This window comes from Vicugna pacos, chromosome 23, assembly GCF_048564905.1.
Source record: "Vicugna pacos chromosome 23, VicPac4, whole genome shotgun sequence".
Classification (NCBI taxonomy): domain Eukaryota; kingdom Metazoa; phylum Chordata; class Mammalia; order Artiodactyla; family Camelidae; genus Vicugna; species Vicugna pacos.
This window is the reverse complement of record NC_133009.1, coordinates 20450086-20469461: the sequence shown is the minus strand read 5'-3', so window position 1 is coordinate 20469461 and position 19376 is coordinate 20450086. Positions and strand designations below refer to the sequence as shown.

The 19376-nt window shown below is 35.4% G+C and overlaps 2 protein-coding genes across 4 annotated transcripts in view; one reads left to right on the top strand and one right to left on the bottom strand.

Annotated features, from left to right (window-relative positions):
• Positions 1–415, bottom strand: part of CNST (consortin, connexin sorting protein) — a 70324-nt gene extending 69909 nt beyond the window's left edge. The window contains exon 1 of one of the 2 annotated variants that reach the window (XM_006198814.4): positions 276–415. The gene's annotated coding sequence lies outside the window, so the exon portion shown is untranslated. The remainder of the gene's footprint in view (positions 1–275) is intronic. The other variant, XM_072948631.1, reaches the window with a different exon arrangement.
• A 347-nt stretch (positions 416–762) lies between these two features.
• Positions 763–16361, top strand: TFB2M (transcription factor B2, mitochondrial). 2 transcript variants are annotated; one of them, XM_006198886.4, is made up of 8 exons: positions 763–1117; positions 1991–2079; positions 5961–6114; positions 6442–6590; positions 8924–9013; positions 11716–11778; positions 14205–14356; positions 15693–16361. In XM_006198886.4, exons 1-8 carry the CDS (start codon positions 808–810, stop codon positions 15868–15870), a joined length of 1185 nt encoding a protein of 394 aa, XP_006198948.1. In that variant the 5' UTR covers positions 763–807; the 3' UTR covers positions 15871–16361. The 2 variants fall into 2 exon arrangements, with proteins under 2 accessions (XP_006198948.1, XP_072804733.1); XM_072948632.1 differs by lacking the exon at positions 15693–16361 and having other exon boundaries at positions 14004–14347.
• The last annotated feature ends 3015 nt before the right edge of the window (positions 16362–19376 follow it).

Sequence of the window (19376 nt, the reverse complement as noted above, 5' to 3'; positions counted from 1 at the left end):
CCAGCCGGGCGAGAAATGACTTCTGGCGCGAATGCCCCAGGGAGAGAGAAATGGGCGCGCTGCGCAGGAAGAGACCACAGAGGCGAGAGAAAAGAGAGGAAAACAGGGCGCGGGGACGGAGCGGAGGTGAAGGACCGGGGCTACACGGCACCGAGGGCGCAGAGGCGGCGCTGCCCGAGGAGGACAGCGTTGGAGAAAGAGCGAGGGGAATCCCAAAGGCTTCCCCCCGGCCGCGAGCCGACCGGTCTCCCGCGTCCCGCTTTTGCTCTCCTCACCTGGGAACCGGATACGAAAGGAGGGCTACCGCCGGGCGCCGGGTCTCTCCCCAGCCTCGCTCGCTGACATGGCGGCCGACGAGCTGTCACAGAGCCTCCTCAGGTCTCCCGCCGCTCGGGTGGAGGAGGCACCTCTCGTCTTCCCGCCCCGCCTCCCTCTGCACACCCCTCTCGGCGGGCGGGCAGGCGGCAGGCCGCCCGCGACCGCGGAGCATAGAGCGCGGGCGGCTAGAGAGGAGGCGCAGAGGGCGGGCGACCATAGAGTACGAGTCCTGACACCTCCCGGATGGTCCGGATGGTCCGTCTCTCTCCTCGGCCGTCCACTCACGATCCTCCGGCGTCTGCGCCGGCACGGAAACGGAAGTGAGGGCAAAGGGAAGACAGAGAGGTCGTTCGCACGCGCAGTGTGGAGTGTTTACTTACGCCGGTCTAGTCCGGGGGTAGGGCGGTGTTACACGTGGTCTCCCCTGTACCGAGTTCGTCGACGATGTAACTACCCTGAGTGAATTTGAGACAGGCCTTAAGGGTGAGAATGTGGGTCCCAGTGGCGGGGCTTCCTCCGCTGCTCGCGCTCTCAGCCTTGACCCGCGGTGGGCGCTTTTGCATTTTGAGGTTCGGAGCCGCGAGGCGGAAGGACGTCCTGGCTGGGAACCGCCGTGGCTTGTCTGACATCCACCCGCAGCTCTTGTCCAATGTGGGTTTCGGGAAATCGTCTTCGCGTGTGTACAGGTGCCGCTCAGAGATCAAGCGGTACATAACCAGTCCGAGACTGGCTGAGACCTTGGTGCAGATTCTGCAGGGAAAAGGAGACGCTTCCCAGCTAATCCTGGAGTGCAATCCAGGTGAGTCCCTCGTGGACTGCATTTTCTTGGATGTTCACTTCTGCAAACTGTCTAAAACATACTCTGTTCCTTTAAACAACTTAAATGGTCTGCGTTAATCATGACACAAGATATTTCTGTAGCACTTTGCACTTTACAAAATATTTTGATAAAACATGCTCTTAAATTTCACCGTCTTCCCCAAAGAACTTTTACCATTCCGTTCGTTTTCTATAGACAGTAGCAAGATGCTAGGAACACAAAATACATAGACGTTTTGAAAAATAATTTTTTAAGCACTATTTCCTCTCATGAGAAGTCAATTCTGTTTAGGTTTGACGGTATCTTTGATGTTAAAGTATCGAGATAGTCTTTGAGTAAATGGTAGGCTAGATGCAACCATTTTGTTTGCTTTTTTTTCTTGAGAGGTAGTGAAACATGGTGATTAAGAGTGCAGATTTTCCGCACAGAAGATAAACAATTTTATACTGTATAGTATAGGGAATTACATTCAATATCTTATAGTAACGTATAATGAAAAAGAATATGAAAATGAATCTATGTATGTATATGTATGACTGAAACATGCTGTACACCTGAAAATGATACATTGTAAAAGACTATACTTCAATTTAAAAAAAAAGTGCAGGTTTTGCAGTCTTGGATGGAATGGATTGAAAGCCAAACAGCACCACTTAGCAGTTGTGATGTTGGAGTCAAGTGACTACCTAGTTCCTGGTTTCCTTATATGTAAATAAGGAGTGTAATATCTATTTTGGGGATGTTGTGAGGGTTAAAATTAGATCATACTTACAGGTAAAACATCTAATTTTTTTAATATTGAAATTATGTTGTTTCTTTTGCAAATAAACTTTTTGTTCTTTAATATACTAGGTCCTGGGATCCTGACGCAAGCATTGCTTGAAAGTGGTGCCAAAGTGATTGCCCTTGAAAGTGACAAAACTTTTATTCCACAACTGGAGGTATGTTTTTAGTTTGTAAAAATAATTTATTGTTCCGTTGGCTATCTTTGAGTGGTTTAGGAAAGTAAAATTAAGCACACAGTTTATTTTTAAAGAATCACTTTTTGGGGTCATGCCTTAAATATCTTGTTATCCCCAGTGACTAGAACATAATAAGTATCAATGATTGTTGAATGAGTAGGAGATTGGATTCAGAGACTTTTTTTCTGGTTCTATCTCTGCTGCAGATGGGTGACTTTGAACGAAATGTATAAAGTATCTCTAGGCTTCTTTACTCATCTCTGGTAGGCTATGCTGTGCCCCTTCTTTCTGCTATCCTAGAATCTAATTAGAGGGCTAAGATTCGGTTAATGGAACTATGTTAACTCTGGACTTAGGGTTTCAGAGGCAAGAAAGGTGTAGTATATTCAGATGAAATTGCATAGAGTCGAGGCATTATCCAAATGGATTTTTTTTAACTTTTTTTTTATTGAGTTATAGTCATTTTACAATGTTGTGTCAAATTCCAGTGTAGAGGACAATTTTTCAGTTATACATGAACATACATACATTCATTGTCACATTCTCTTTCACTGTGAGTCACCACAAGATCCTGTATATATTTCCCTGTGCTACACAGTACAATCTTGTTTATCTATTCTACATTTTAAAATCCCAGTCTGCCCCTTGCCGCGCCCCGCCCCCTTGGCAACCACAAGTTTGTATTCTATGTCTATGAGTCTGTTTCTGTTTTGTATTTATGTTTTTTGTTTTTTGTTTTAGATTCCGCATATGAGCGACCTCATATGGTATTTTTCTTTCCCTTTCTGGCTTGCTTCACTTAGAATGACATTCTCCAGTAACATCCATGTTGCTGCAAATGGTGTTACGTTGTCGGTTTTTATGATTGAACAGTATTTCATTGTATAAATATACTACATCTTTATCCAGTCATCTGTTGATGGACATTTAGGCTGTTTCCATGTCTTGGCTATTGTAAATAATGCTGCTGTGAACATTGGGGTGCAGGTGTCCTTTTGAAGTAGGGTTCCTTCTGGATATATGCCCAGTAGAGGGATTCCTGGGTCATATGGTAAGTCTATTCCTAGCCTTTTGAGGAATCTCCATACTGTTTTCCACAGTGGCTGCACCAAACTGCATTCCCACCAGCAGTGTAGGAGGATTCCCTTTTCTCCACAGTCTCTCCAGCATTTGTCATTTGTGGACTTTTGAATGATGGCCATTCTGACTGGTGTGAGGTGATACCTCATCGTAGTTTTCATTTGCACAAAATAGATTTTTTCAGTAAATTCTGTTTCATATATAGCAGATAAACTTACATAGCAGTAAAATGAAAATTCCTTGCATCATTGCCAGCCTCTTTCTCTTTCTCTGCCTTCCTCCTTTATTATGAATCTTTCAATTCAGTTCAGTTGAGGAAACTTAACACTTGCTATGCCAGCCTCCTGAAACCATGTAAAATGGTATTATCTGAAGGTGCAGGATGATAGCAGAAGATGATGAAAATGTCTACCAAATCTAGCTCTTTGTTTTTTAATAAAACCATGTACATTAGATGGTTGTTATTCTACAACTGAAAAAATTCAAGGTTTTAGCCAGGTTATGTAATTGATGTTAAATCTGCTGGAATGCCAAAAACATGAAGAGAAAAAGAACATAAAATTGTTCAGAGATTCAGGGTCATAAAATGTGATTTAGTAAACATAGCTATCTGTAATTTCCACCTGGAAATTAAAAACAAGATGGCTCTTAATCTTTAGAAAGGGGCCTACTTTTGAAGTTTAATCTACATGTTTACAAAATTATTAACTTGGCATTAAAATGTCCTCCTGTTTACAGTTTATTACCATATAACACAATAGTTGTTTTTCTACAGGATCAAGATAACAATGGTCTTAATTTAAAAACAATTGATACAACTTAAAAAAATGGAGCTAGAGAATTAGCTCCTAGTTAGGGACTAGAGAATTCCTTACACACAGTATTTCTCACAGAAATATCAGTCATTAAATGTTTCTGAAGTTATAAATGTAAGCAAAATGTAAACTTCATTGACTAAATACAATCTTTGATTAGAACTAGTTTTTGCTCTAGTTAAAGCTTTTGTTTTTTTAACTCACACTTTATTTATTTTTAATTGAAGTATAGTCGATTTACAATGTGTATTAGTTCCTGGTATACAGCATAGTGATTCAGTCATACGGACGCACGCGCGCACACACACACATATTCTTTTCCATGTGTGTTGTCTAACTCCCTGTGCTCCCCTCCCTCAGCACTAACTGGAGTTCAGCCTTTAGTACATGTTCTTTCACTCATATTAACCAGTGTTAACCATTGTTATGATGAAATGAAAAGCTGTTCAAAGTTTTGTGTGAATTTATCTATTTGTCACAATAATAGAGAAGTAACTATTTAAGTAGAACCTTTGTGGCCCTAAATCAAGTCCTTAAAGTGGTGCTTTGAGCCGACACTGCTTCTAGGCCACCTAAGGCTTTCAATTTTGCTCCTAAAAACTGGAAGGATTTTCAGTGATAATGCTGGACTCTAGGTTTTTAATCTAAATTTAGAATCTCCCCCACCCCTACTCCATTTCCCTGATAAAATTCCTTGGACTCCACATTAACGATGTTTCAAGCAGGAAAAGCTTGTTTTCATATCTGAATTTGCTAGAGATTGTGTTCTATAATAATAAATGATGATTTATTTATTCAATTGTGTAAACTGTTGCTGCAGAAATAACTGCATAAGTTAAGTTGAAGACACATCAGCTTTTGTGGTAAGTTGTGTCTTACTCCAGCAAATTTATATTTTCAACCTGGACCACTCCACTGACCTCACCATTCAGGTCTTCCTACTTAGCACCTTCCCTTGGATCACCTAATAGGCATCTCAGAATTAACATGACCGAAAATATATAATTTCCACCCCCAGTCTGTTCCTTTCAAAGTGTTTTTCAAGAGTCCCTTTGAAAATAATCATTAAAATGTATTACTAATCCCCAAATATAAGCTACTATGTATAAAATAGACAAACAACAGGGTCTTACAGTATAGCACAGGGAACTATATTCAATACCTTGTAATAATCTATGATAAAAATATGTATATATACATATGTATGTATGACTTAATCACTTTGCTGTATACCAGAAACTAACACAACATTGTAGACCAACTATACTTCAATAAAAAAATTTACTAGATTTAGAAAAGAATCATTTTTATAGGTTGAACTCAAATAGTTAAGAAAAATTGGGTTTTTTAACCCATAACTTTAACTTGCAAATTCATTGAAACCTTGATAAATACCAGCAGTGGTGTTTCCTGTGCATTAGAACCTCAGTGTGCACATCAAAACATTGCTGTCTTCTATTTGATTTTTTTTGTGACTTCAAATTAAGTTTGTAGGGTCTGCAGCTAATACTTCCTCTCACTACTAAGTTCTTCAGTGCTGTTGCAAGGGAAGCACATCAGGGCAATAAAAAGATTGAGGTATACTGGACATCTTCCTGTAGGCAAGGAGCTTTCCTTCTATAGTTGCCTCTGTCTTTAGAAAAAAGTAAAAAATTAAGAGGGAAATGGGGAGTGACCTACACAATGAGCTTAGATCATTTGGTGAAGGACTAACTAAACTGTTCTGGAAAAAAAGGAATACTCTCTTGACTCTATCCATCTTTCACTTTGATATTTTTATTGTTTTTTCTGTTACGAAACGTCTTCTTCCTCTGACCAGCACATGGATCACAGCTCTGAATAACTGAAGCCATTGAGATAAAGTAAAATAAATACAAGAATTATTTTTTGAAGTAGATCTTTGAATTGTTACAAGGTCTGCATAGCACTGACATTTCTAAACATGTTGTCTCTGTGTCTCTTTAGTCCCTAGGGAAAAATCTGGGTGGAAAACTGGAAGTGGTCTACTGTGACTTCTTTAAACTGGATCCTAGAAGTCGTGGAATAGTAACTCCTCCTGTTATGACTTCAGAGACGCTTTTTCAGAATTTGGGAATAGAAGCACTTTCTTGGTCAAAAGGTGATTTTTGTTATTTAGTAAAGCAGATACCTTATGATTTGCCAGCTTTCTCTAGCAGTACACCAGGTTTTTTGAGATTTGTGTTAAGTTTTATATTATATAGTTTCTGAGCAGTTGCTCTGAAGTTGAATATGGTTTTTCCTTCACCTAGACACAATCAGAGCAATTTTGTAGAACCCAAGTTCCAGAATAAAGAAAGATGCTAAGGTTTCATTTTAATTGGAATAAAATAATACAGTTTGTTAACTTAGTTTGACTCAGTGAAGTATGGTCATAGGAAAAAGTATTAAGAATGTATTTACATATTTTTGCTTATATTCTTAACAGGTAGCCCTTTTAAAGTAATTGGAATCTTACCAACTAAAAGTGAGAGAAATACACTTTGGAAAATTTTTCATGACCTGTATTCCTGTACTTCCATATATAAATATGGACGAATAGAACTAAATCTGTTTATTACTGAAAAGGAATGCCAGGTAGGTTATTAATAAGTACCTGATTAACTTGTTATTTTGAAAGAGTTCTGCAGTTTTTCTAAGTAGTCAATCTGTTATTTTAATTTGGGCTCAAGACATTTGAGAGTACAGAAATTTTTCTGTAGAGCAATCTTTACGTTTTATTTTTTTAAGGGTTTTTTGGTGTGATAAAATATACATAATATAATATAAAGTTTACTGTTTTAACTGCTTTTAAGTGTACAGTTCGGTGGCATTAAGTACATTTACATTGTATTACAACTATTAGCACCATCTGTCTCATCTCAGAACTTTTTCATCATTCCATACTGAAACTCTGTACCCATTAAACACTAATTCTCCATTTCCCTCTCCCCTGAACCCCTGGTAACCATCGCTTTGCTTTCTGTCTAGGAATTTGACTATTGTGAGAACCTCATATAAATAGAATCATACCATATTCCACTTTGTGTCTGGCTTATTTCACTTAGCACACTGTCTTTAGGGTTCATCCTAGTTGTACTATATATCAGAGTGTCATTCCTTTTTAAGGCTGAATAATATTCCATTGTATATTTACACCACCCCACCACCTTTTTATCCATTTCCATCAATAGATATAATTGACATGTAGCACTATATAAGTTTAAGGTGTAACAATGTTTTGACTTACATCATGAAATGATTATCATAATAAGTTCGGTGAACATCCATCATCTTATACAAATACAACATAAAAAAATTTTCTTTCCTTGTGTTGAGAACTTTAGGATTTACTCTCTGAACAACATTCGTATATTACATACTACAGTGTTAATTATATTAGTCAGGTCGTATGTTAGATACTAGAAGTTTTTATCTTTTGACCACTTTCATTGAATTTGCCTCCCACCACCCCCTATCTCTGGTAACCATAAATCTGATCTCTTTTTCTATGAGTTTGTTTGTTTTTGTTTGTCTTTTGAAGCATAATTGACCTAAATACTATGTTAGTTCCTGCTGTGTAACATAGTGATTTGATATTTCTATTCATTACAAAATGATCAGTATGGTAAGTTTAGTCACCATACAAAGTTATTAAATAGCTATTGACCATGTTCCCCATAACTTACATTTCATTCCCATGATGCATCTGTTTTGTAACTGGAAGTTTGTGCCTCTTAATTTCCTTCACCTATTTCTCTTATCCCCCCACCCTCTCACCTCTAGCAACCACCTGTTCGTTCTCTATATCTATGTTTCTGTTTCTGTTTTATATTTGTTCATTTGTTTTGTTCTTTAGATTCCACATACAAGTGAAATCATATAGTTTTTGTCTTTCTATTTTTATTTCCCTGAATACTTTCTAGGTCCATCCATATTGTCGATAATGACAATATTTCATTCATTTTTATGGCTGAGTTTTATATATGTATCTCTCACATCTTTTTGCATTCATCTATTGATGAACACCTAGGTTGCTTCCCTTTTTTGGCTATTGTGAATAATGCTGTAGTGGAGATAGGGTTTTAGACTCTACTTTTTTATTTTCTGAAATCAAACAGCCTCCTGAAATCCTTGATAGTGTGTTGAGAGTTATGTCTCTTTGCTGCACAGAATACTTCTTGTTATTAATATTTTAATCCAGTATGACTTGAGATGCTTATTTGTCTATAAGAGAGCTATGGATTGGGATGAGGGGGGCAAAAAAATGAAATGATGATTTCCTCACCAGATTCAAATGGTAAGTAAATAGTGGCTCTCCTTAGACAGAGATCAGGGGACTTAGAACCTTGAGTCTGTACATGCATGAAAGAATGAGAGGAAGAGAAATAGCAACTGCTTCATCAGGTTTCATCTTGCTACTAGGAAAATGTTCTAGTGTTTCTTCTACCGTGGACCTTTTTGCGTGTGGTTTCCTCTCTCTATAGTGCCCTCATTCAATGAGGTAACCTCTGATGCTTCAAGTGTCAGCCTAAATAATTCTTGATTCAAAATTTAATAGCCCAGCCAATACATATTTCCAATACATACCCTTCTTCACAATAATTATATATTTTTGTTTCATTTTTTTGTTTACTGAGAATTTGCCCTGATAGGGGATATGGTTAAAGGAAATCAGTTTCAAATACATTGTATTTTAAGTGTACATGATGATATATTTCAGTATGAAAGTTTAAAAAGACTTAATTGTCTTTCAAATGGTTATAGTAAAGATTTTGCATTTAATTATAATTTTTTTCATTTCTAGATACTATAAAGATATCTATTATATCTAGATATCTATTTCTAGATATCATTAAGATCTAACATTTGATTTTGATTGGTTGATTATAGTTAAGTATAATATGTAACTTCTGTTTTCCTTTTACTAGAAACTACTAGCAAATCCCCGAACTCCAAACTTGTATCAAGCATTGAGTGTGCTCTGTCAAATAGCTTGTGGGATTAAGGTTCTGAATAAGGTGAGTAAAATCCTTTTAAATTTCAACAGAGAACCTCATTGTTTTTCAAGGAGGCTGCATTTCTGTGACCAGAAAATGGAGAAAAATCAAAGATTAATTTTATTATTTTTGCCAAATGTTGAAAATAGTAGAGCAAGGTAACTTTGTCCTAATGTTTGTTACAAATATTTATATTTTTCTCTGATTATAAGAATAATATATTCTCATTATAAAAATGTGAGACATGCTAAAGAAAGAAAGAATTTTCTAAAAATCATCACTAAAATTCTACCACTGAGAGGTCACTATTGACATTTGTGACATAATTTTAGTTTTTCATCTTTCCTGGTTTTTTTTCTTCATATAGTAGAGATTATACTGTTTATTTCCTTAGGCAAGATCAGAGTTGTCAAATAGAAGTATAAAAACAGCCACATACGTAGTTTAACATTTTCTAGTAGTCATGTTATTAAAGTAAAGAAAGAAGTAAAATTAATTTTAATATTTTATTTAACCTCTATTTAAAATATTGTCATTTCAGTGTGTATTCTATTTTAAAATTAGTTATTACGTAATTTACATCCTTTTTTGTGTACTATAAATACATTTTATATTTTATAGTTACAAGATCTCAATTCAGACTAAACACGTTTCAAGTGTTCAGTAGCCACATGTGACTTAGTGGCTACCATTTTTGAAAGGAGAGGGCTAGATTATAAGGAAAAAATGATAAATTCTTACTTCTTTCATAGCATAATTTGCCCATTCCCTTTTGGGGGGCCATGGTAATTAGCTTTATTTATTTGTTTACCATTCTCTTTTTTATTTTGGTAGACTAGAGTATATATCAGGTGGTTTTTATAAGATATGTGGTTGTATTTTTTGTGAGCTCTTGTTCTTCCAAGGTCATATTGGTTTAATTTTAAAATTTTGTAGGAAAATACCCTATGATATCACTCATATGTAGAATCATAAAAAAAAAAAAGACACAAATGAACTTATTTACAAAATAGAAACAGACTCACAGACGTAGAAAACAAACTTATGATCACCAGGAGGGAAAAGGGGTAGGAAGGGATAAATTGGGAATTCAAGATTTGCAGATACTAACTATGATACATAAAATTGATAAACAACAGATTTCTTCTGTATAGCACATGGAATTATATTCAATATCTTGTAGTAGCCTCTAATGAAAAAGAATATGAAAACGAATATATGTATGTATAGGTATACTGAAACATTATACTCTACACCAGAAATTGACACAACATTGTAAACTTACTATACGTCCATTAAAAAAAAAAATTTGTGGAGTGTTTTCTCCGTGTAGTCTCTTCATACTTTTGTCCAAGAGCACATGAAGACCTTCAGTGTGTATACTTGGTTGTTAGAACGTTATCTCATTTGATTCTACCTTTTGTTCCGATATTTTTTTTTTCCTTCCAAAACATGTGAAGTTCTTAGGTTGGGTCTCTCTATTTCTTGTCTTTCATATCTGTCATGTTCTCATCCTTTTTTTGTATTCCCAGAAAACACTTTCACATTTAGCCTTCAGAGCACTGACCATGCTTTCTGCCTGTACTGTATGTATATTGTAATCTTTGTACTGTAGTTATTTCCCTAAAATCCTTTCTTGACCCCACTGATCTCCTCTCATTCTGTTGGCTTTTCATGTCAGTTCTTCTCTCCTCCTAGCTTTTGGCTAGTTTCTTCATAGAGACCTTCTGAAGACTTCAGCTTTCAGGATAGTTTTTTCTGCAGTATTTGTTTTCAAAAGCCATTTGTTGAGTTTTGCCGTTTATTAACCTCCAGAAAGGAGATGTCTTTTTAGATCCAACATTTTTACTGGAGGGTCCATTGTTGAACTCGGTTCCTAAGGTCTTGCAGGTTTTCCTGTCCTGTGGGTTTGGTAGATGGGAATGTGGTCTCCTTTGTGCCCACTGCCTTGCCCTAATCGTTGGGGGGCTACAGTGCCCACTGCACACTGCTACTGCTGTTGTTGGAACTTCTGAGAATTTCCCAGACAGGCAACAGTTGCATTTTTCATTCCTCTTCAATTGCCACTGCAGTTAGTAATAAAAGTTTTAGTCTTTTGTGTCTGTGTCAGATGCTATTATTTTGGAATTTAATGTGTGGATATGTATTTATATATGTATAGAATAATTTTTTTGTTGGTTCATCTTTTAAAATTGCTTCATGTAGAAAATTGTATGTACAAAACTTAAATACAGAGAAGTAATGATACTTTTAAAAAATTGACACAAGTTTCTTCATTTGTCTATCCTTACATGTCTCAGTATATTCGTATCAGTGGCTTTTCCACTAAGGTAGGGCAAAAAATTCCTCAGTATTGATGTAATTGCCCCTAAAATGATAGTGACTCTAATATGGAAATGTTATTAAAAATGTAACTTAGGAATGTACTTGCATAATTATATTAAGAGCAACTCTCTTTTATCTAAGCCAATAATAGAGTTACCAGTATTGGGATAGACCTTTGACTTAACTTGTCTTTATGTAAAACAAACAAGGAGAGAGAAGAGAGATGTATATGATTTAACTCTCAAATGTTGTTTTTCTTAAATTCAGTTACACTGGTGACTTGAATTTAATTCATTCTGTTGTTTAGGCAAGACATTTTTAAAGGTAGTAATAATGTAGGGCACTTTGACTAAAAAGAGCTAAAAGATATGTTTTGCTTTTGTTTATCTTCCCTCAAGTTGCCTTGGTCATCATTTGAGACGTACACCACAAATGGGCAGCTAGAAAAGCAAAAGCATAGGGTAAGAATGAAGGAGCACCTTTTTTCCTCTAAATGTAACATCCTTTGTTTTCTATAAGATTATCTGGTATTCTATATTTATTTAAAGTTTTAATTTTAGAGTGTCTAGAAATGTTTTTTAAACATGCTCTACTGCTTTTAATAAATTCAAATTATTTTTGAAGAGAGTTATGTTTTTCAGGTGTTAATGCAGTGAATGCTAGCATAGTAATAGGCTTAAACACAGAATCTGATGTCTATTTTTATTTCTTTTGAAATGAAGATATATCTCACATTTTGAAAATATAATTATTTTAATGTTCATCTAATTTGATAAACTAAAAACAAAATTTTATGCATTGTTAATCAGATATGTAATACTACTGTTACCACTTACAATGGTTTATTTCACTAACAGATACATCTCGTTTCTTACCTTCAGGGTGAGGCTTTAATATTTATTTCTTCCCTTTCTAAAGAACCAAAGTGATGTTGTTATAAAGTGATCCTCCGTTTAGATAATATCAGGGCTACTTATAGTGAAATTGTAATAAAGTAGCTGAAGTTTCAAAAACAATTTTTGGACTCAATTCAAAAGTCCCACTTCAGGAGTAAATGCTAATGATGCCCTATTCTCAGCATATTCGCTCACTCTGAAGTTCCCACTTGATTACTTCAGTTTTTACCTCACTCTTACCACTAAAGGGAAAAAAGAAAATTATCAATTTAGAAATATTCCAATTTTAGAGTGATCAGTGACCATTATGATTTTAGTTCTATTTCACTGTCCGTAGACATAATTTATGTAGCCTCACAAAGTAGGAGTTATACATTTTGGCTTGATGCCATTAGGAACGTATCCAAATGTCCCCAAAGTGAACCATCCTTTATATAAGATACTTTCTCATGTTCTCAATGAATGTCAAAAGCTGAAATAGTTTTTTGGCCAATATAGATACATAAACTTTTACAGATGAAAATGAAATAATCAAATATCATGTTTCATGAGAGGATTTTATTCGGATGTTTCACGTATGTCTTTGATATCAGTGTGTTCATAATTGTTACAGAAGCACGCTGAGACATTTAATAGTTTTTTAAAGCACATGATGTTCATTTCCATCCAGACAGTTTGAGGTTTCCACTTTTTTGAAGCCATGTTTGTAATACTGTTGCTGGAACTTTTTTCCTAAGTTATGAGTAACTGTTCATTGAACGTCAGGAAACTTTTTTTCTTTCCTACTTATCAAATCTGTATCTGTAACTCCAACTCTATTTACTAAATTGCTTTTTAAAAGTCACCTTCAAAAGACTTGTTAACAACAACATATAATACTTTCAATTGTGAGGTTATTTCCTTCCCTAATTAATAATTGCTAAATATGTTTAAATTTCATTGCCTTTTTTTTTTAACCAGTTTCCTCAGCTACAAGCATTCAAAATTAGAAACCAGAATTGAGTGAAATTTTCCTTTTTAGCCAACATGTCTTCCACAAACAGTATTTATGTTTAAATATGTACATATTATAAAGTAAATAAGGGATTACTACCTAATAAGTAAGATTTCCTAAGAACTCAAACATCAAGCTCCCTCTGTTATGAGGAATAATTTTCGGGGAGAAAAACATCTTAACATTACATCAAATCATATACAGTTTTTATTTTAATGTGTATAATACTATATACAAGAGCAGGTTAGCAGACTTTGTGTGTGAAGAGCCAGGTAGTAAATATTTTACATTTTGCAGGCCGCATACTGTCTCTGTCACATATTCTTTGGTTTTGCCCTTTGTTTTCCTTTTAAGAACCCTTTACAAATGTGAAAACCATTCTTAGCCCCATACTATACAAAAACAGGCAGGCCTTGGACCATAGTTTGCTAACCCCATATTTTTTAAAAATCCAATAATAATTATAAGTCAATTTTTTTAATCCTTACAATCGGATCTGGTGTTATGCTTCAGATACAGAAGAGACTCAGTATATGTTAAGTGTCACATTTAAGATTTCATTTTTCCCTGCTTATGAGTTAATAAGCTGTTACTCTTTCATGGATGCTGGCACAGACTCCTGGATCAGACAAACGACTTAATTGCCCCCTAAGTCCTGTGGAGTAATATGATACTGCTCAGTTGGATGGTGTGCATTCAGTGGGTTTGCATTGCAGCTGGGGAGCATAGAGCTGGGGGAATACACCTCTTTTATAGCAATCATTAAGCAAGCCTGATTTTTGTCTCATCCCACAAGGTGGCTCCTGCAGACTACCTTGAGAAATGGCCCAGATAAAAAGAGCAATTGAGGCCTTGGCACATCCCACAAGCAGCTACAGGGACACTCAGGGTCTTTAGTGATTGCTTCTTCCAAAAGGTAGCTTGAATGCATAAATGAACAATTTCTCACACTGGCAATATTTTCTGACTAACATGATTTATTTTCCTTTCTCTGCAGGAATTAGTAGAACAAAACATGTGTTTAATTCAGTTGACTCCTCACAGAGATTTATTTACAGGAAACTTAACACCTTTTAACTATGACGTATTTTTTCACATGTTAAGGCAGTGTTTTATGAAGCGCAATGCCAAGCTAGTAGACCATTTACAGTAAGTAAGAAAAATAAAAGCAAGTATAAAAGTAGCAATTTAATGTGAGACTTGTAATTTTGTGTTAGAGCTTTGTTTTTTTATATCTTTAATATCTTGATTAACAGAATGAGGTATCATGTTTTCACTCATCTATTTCTTCAGAATATTTCCTTCTCACTGGTACAAATTTTGAGAAAAATATGTTTTCTACATAATCTGTTGAGCTTAGTTTTGTTTTCCTTCTTTGAAAAACAACCAGGGATGCCTACAGGCTGTTTGATCTTTGTCAGAGTATATGCCCAGGATTAGCCTACATGAAGAACTAGCTGCTTGCTATTAACTGAGGTAGAGAATGTCAACATTAGTGGTGGCATGGCCACCATCTACCACTTGTCACTGCCTGTCCTCAGTGGTTCTGTTCCCTGTCCAAAGTAGGCACCAGTCATTACACCACCCTAGTCCTGCTCTGGACCAAATGTTTCTATATAAAGTTTTATAAAAATATACTGTTAATACCTGCTGTGTATCTAATTTATAACTCTGAACGAGCTATTGATTAAACAATATTTATGTAAAAATAAATGTTAAAAGTGGCAGTAGACCAGTAGAAGTAATCTACTTTTCATCTTGTCACCTCATGGTAGTGGCTGTTTTGAATGAAAATATCAAGAATACAGGAAATTAAGGAATAAATATGGTAAACTGTGGTGTAAAATGTCAGAAATTACCTTGGCGATCCTGTGAATTGAAAGAATGTTTTACACCTGTGACCAGGATTCCATTCACAATCAAAAAGTGTTGGAAATATTTTCCACCAAAATATTTTAGTACAGTTGTTTACTTGTTAATTGTCAGAGGCTCACTGGTAGTTTCTTGCCAGGCTAATATATAATGAAGCAGTTTTCTGCTTTATAATTTATTCACAGTAATTGTGACATTAAAATGTGGAAGATTATTCCCTCTTTGAAAACAAACAGTAGTTTCTGCTATTTATACTTATTGATCTTTTACATGAACCTTAATGGAGTTGAGAATACTTTTGCAAAGAGAGCTAAAAGATGAAAGAGGTAGGCAGAAGAATTTTTTTAAGGGCAATGTTAAACTAGAATGTTGTGTAATAATTGATTAGAATGTGTTAAAGCCTAAATCTGTTCTTTTCATTACAAGCAAGCCATGAAACTTTAGGAATAGACATAGTTAAAGCTATTATATACAAGCTCTTAAACTAAATAAGACTAATTATATATAGTAAGATAGGCATTTTAAATTGGGCTTAGAAGCCATCAATATCAATATTAACTAAGAGTTGTTATGAAAAAGAATTAAGCAAATTTACTCTGTATTTATTTTGCAGTTCATTGAGTCCAATTGATGCACTGCATATATTGAAGCAAATTAAAAAAAATAAAAATGTAAAAGTAATAGATATGTACCCTCAAGACTTTCACTGCCTTTTCGAAACTATAGAGTGTTCCGAAGAGGATACCTGTAAGTGGCTATATGATGACTTCATGGAAGATGTAATCCTATAGGGAAGTGGACTGCCAAGACTTTAACACTTGTTTATTTATTTGGAAATTATGACGCAAATGAAAAAGAACTGAGTTTGAGAAGCTCACATCCTTTCAACAGACAATGAAATTTTTTATTTTGCACAACTAGGCAGATCATTTCTTCTGCAGTTGATATCATTATTGGATAAAACAATAGCTGCTATTTTGTTCAAACTGAATAAAATGAAACTTCAGTTAATTGTGGATTTGATAAAATCATATTTATTTTGTTTTAAATTCCTGTCTAAATATACTGGTGGCTGTAGAGTATTACCAGATAAAATTTAGTTTTAAAAATTCGTTTTGCAAATATCTTACATTGTATTAATTTAAATATTCCACTCTCACTGTTAATTTCTGTATCCTTCTGGGGGCAGAAAAGTTTATACATTATTAAATTTTCAGTTTGTTGAAATGTATTATCAAGTACTGTACAATGAAATTATTTAAATTTTAATATGGTTTTAAACTTTTTAGAAATTAAAGTATTTTAAGTAAAAAGATTTTGTGGCTTTTTTTTTTTTTTTGGTCTCTATCTAATGAAACATCAAATTGACCCTAATTTATTCACTTTAAATTCTGTCATATATATAGTCAGTATACTTTCAGGAATAATTCAATCTGTATTATTAAAAAGTCTCATGCATTTTTATTCCACCAAGGAAGTTCACCTAAAGTTAGACCTTTATATGAACCTAAGTGGAATTAAGAATATTTATTTTCTTAGCTCACTGAAGAAGCTACTAGATTTTAGCTGAGCCATATCTAACTCTTCAGTTAAAATTTCTGTGCTATTAGAACACTTCATAATACCTAAGCATATTATTAGTAAGTAACTCTTTGTAGGGACATGTTCTTAATAACACTTAGCCAAACCAGTTCTTCCCAACTTCCATACTGTTGTCCTTGGTTTACAATTCAGTCCAGCTGGAAACTCTCAATCCTCTCGTAATTGCTATCCTGCCATTACATAATCTGCCTAATCTTTCTTATGTCATTCAGTCTTCTTTCCCAATCCTATACCTTAAGCTTAAATTTCTCCTGGAGCTTCTTCACTGCGTTTCTCTCATCTTCCAATCCTTCTTGTTTATTATTGCGATATTACTCTTTCTAAAACATCTATTTCATTGTACATTCTTCTAAGGCCTTGATTTCTAAATGGGTAGTAGTGTCATCTGTCTTTTAGGGTTATTGTCAAGAGTAAATGAATTGAGAAAGGATTTCACAGAGAAGCTGACAGAGTGGTAACTATAAATGTTGACTTATGTATTTTCCCACACTTCCTCATATAGGTAGCCAGAGACCTCTGCTCTCTTCATTCTGCTTTCAAAAAATAGTTTAAAAAAAGAAACAATTGTCTTTTCACTAAAAAATGTGCATAGTTAATGAAGCTTAACATATGGAGATAGTTGCTCATGGTAACAGTAAGGTGTCGAAGAATTTGAAATTAAGATTAGCCTTGTTACATAGTAAAAACCCAGAGGAGTCAATAGTTACCAAAGCCTCTGGAGAAGTCAATTAAATTTTTAAAAAATTCATAACCAGTGTAATTAGCGCTTAAGTCAGTGTAGTTTCAAAGAAGTGGTGGAGGCAGAACCCTGATATTGGGTGTGTGATTTGGCTTTTGGGGGGCTTTAGAGGGGGTTATTTTTCATAAACAAGGACCTACTGTATAGCACAGGCAGCCATACTCAACATCCTGCAACAACCCAAAATGGAAAATAATCTGAAAAAGAATAGATATGTATATATATATAAAAGATTTTTTTTTAAGGTATTGAAAGTCAAAGTCAATTCTTTTTTTTTAATTGAAGTATAGTCAGTTACAGTGTGCCAGTTTCTGGTATATAGCATGTTTCAGTCATATAGATATATCCATATATTCATTTTCATATCCTTTTTCATTACAGGTTACCACAAGATGCTGAGTATAGTTGGGGGGGTGTATGATTTGTGATAGCCTTGGCTATGTAGGGCAAGAAAAAAGAATTCAGGGTTTGAGGTGGGTTCCTGTGTTTCTTAGTTAATTTTTTTTAAGGTGAGACATTTAAACATATTAGATTGTAAGTAAGAATGGAGGCAGCTGAGAAATACATTTTAAATATAGCTCAGAGAGATTAAGTTGGTTTTAAGAAATGGAATGAGAAGCACATTTTGCTCTTAGCCTAGATTAAAAAATGTTGAGTATGGGCAGTGATGTAAATATGTTTAGGGGGCAAAAGATGAACTAATGTCTTACAAGGAGTATATGCGCTTAAGAAGTATCAGGCAGAGCAGAAAGAGAGGACCTTAGAATGACAAAGATTTGTTAACTGCTGTAGGCAACTGGGGAATTAAGGAAGGTCACTAATAGAGGGGGTCCAGCTAAAAATGGAAACAATTTGCAGTGGTATTTTATTCTATTACTATTGTGTCATTGTGGGACTGAAGCAATGGAGAATGTGGATGATTAGGTTAATTTTTTTAAAAAGTTGTGTTTTAAGGAAATTAGCTGTTAGATCTGTGCATGTGAGTGACTTCTATTATTTGCAGAGTGAGAAATCAGTCTAATATTCACTGTCAGATGGTATGGATATAGCCTAAAAACAGTGGAGGTGTGACCAGATCTCCTGTGAGGGGAGCATAGTTGATTGATGTCCCCAGCTTCTAACTCCTTGAATCTACCGCTATGTTTGTGCCACAGACCACACTTCCTGCAGGCTGCTCCCAGACAATGACTAAGCATGGTGGAGGTACTAAGGCAGGCCCCATCTAGGGACACAGAGCTCCAAAGGGCAATTTTAGCTCGAGGACTTCTTGTTGGCCTGGCTAAAACTTTCTTGGAATTTTGCTGTATTTTGGGACTTGCTATCCAATCTTCCTGCTTTCCATAGAGTCAGACCCGCAATCACAGTCTGAAACACGTCCTTCCTTCTGCTCCTTTCTCTAAAAACCTTTTACATATCTAATCTTAGCATCTGCTCCTCTGTAGGCCCAAACTAATTCAGGAGTCAAGGAATGTGAAAGTAACAGGAAGAAAATGGTTGGAATAATGAACTAAGAGTTTAAAAGCCCATTTTCAGCATTTAAACTCTGGTAATAAGGTACCAGAGGTGGAGTGGTTCCCGATGATGAAAAGGTCCAGCACTAAGTAATTCAGGGTTAAGCACGTACAAAGATATTTTGCCAAAACGCCTTTCATTTTACTGGTGTCTGAGGATAATGAATGGTCATTTGGTTTGTTTGAATACTCAGAGCCTGATAAACTTAGCAGAAAGTTCAAGTGGAATGTTGGGAACGTGATCTGGTGCCTCTTAAAAAAAGCTTTCACTAGAAGAGTAAGATAGCTGCCCACACAGTTAGCTCTGGGTGAGATCATGGTGGCTAAAGAGCGTCAGGAGGGCTAAGAGCTCGACTTACTACAACAGGAGACTCAGTGGTGATTTAGGATCTTTGTGTGTGTGTGCTTTTGGAATATTGGTAACTTTCCATTAAGAAAGTAGATG

What these genes read in the sequence shown, in the direction of transcription:
- TFB2M (XM_006198886.4), top strand. Translation starts at nt 808, where the DNA reads ATGTGGGTCCCAGTGGCGGGGCTTCCTCCGCTGCTCGCGCTCTCAGCC. An exon ending in GGATTAAGGTTCTGAATAAG is followed by an intron (nt 9,014 to 11,715) that starts GTGAGTAAAATC and finishes TCTTCCCTCAAG; the next exon opens with TTGCCTTGGTCATCATTTGA. An exon ending in AAGCTAGTAGACCATTTACA is followed by an intron (nt 14,357 to 15,692) that starts GTAAGTAAGAAA and finishes TTTATTTTGCAG; the next exon opens with TTCATTGAGTCCAATTGATG.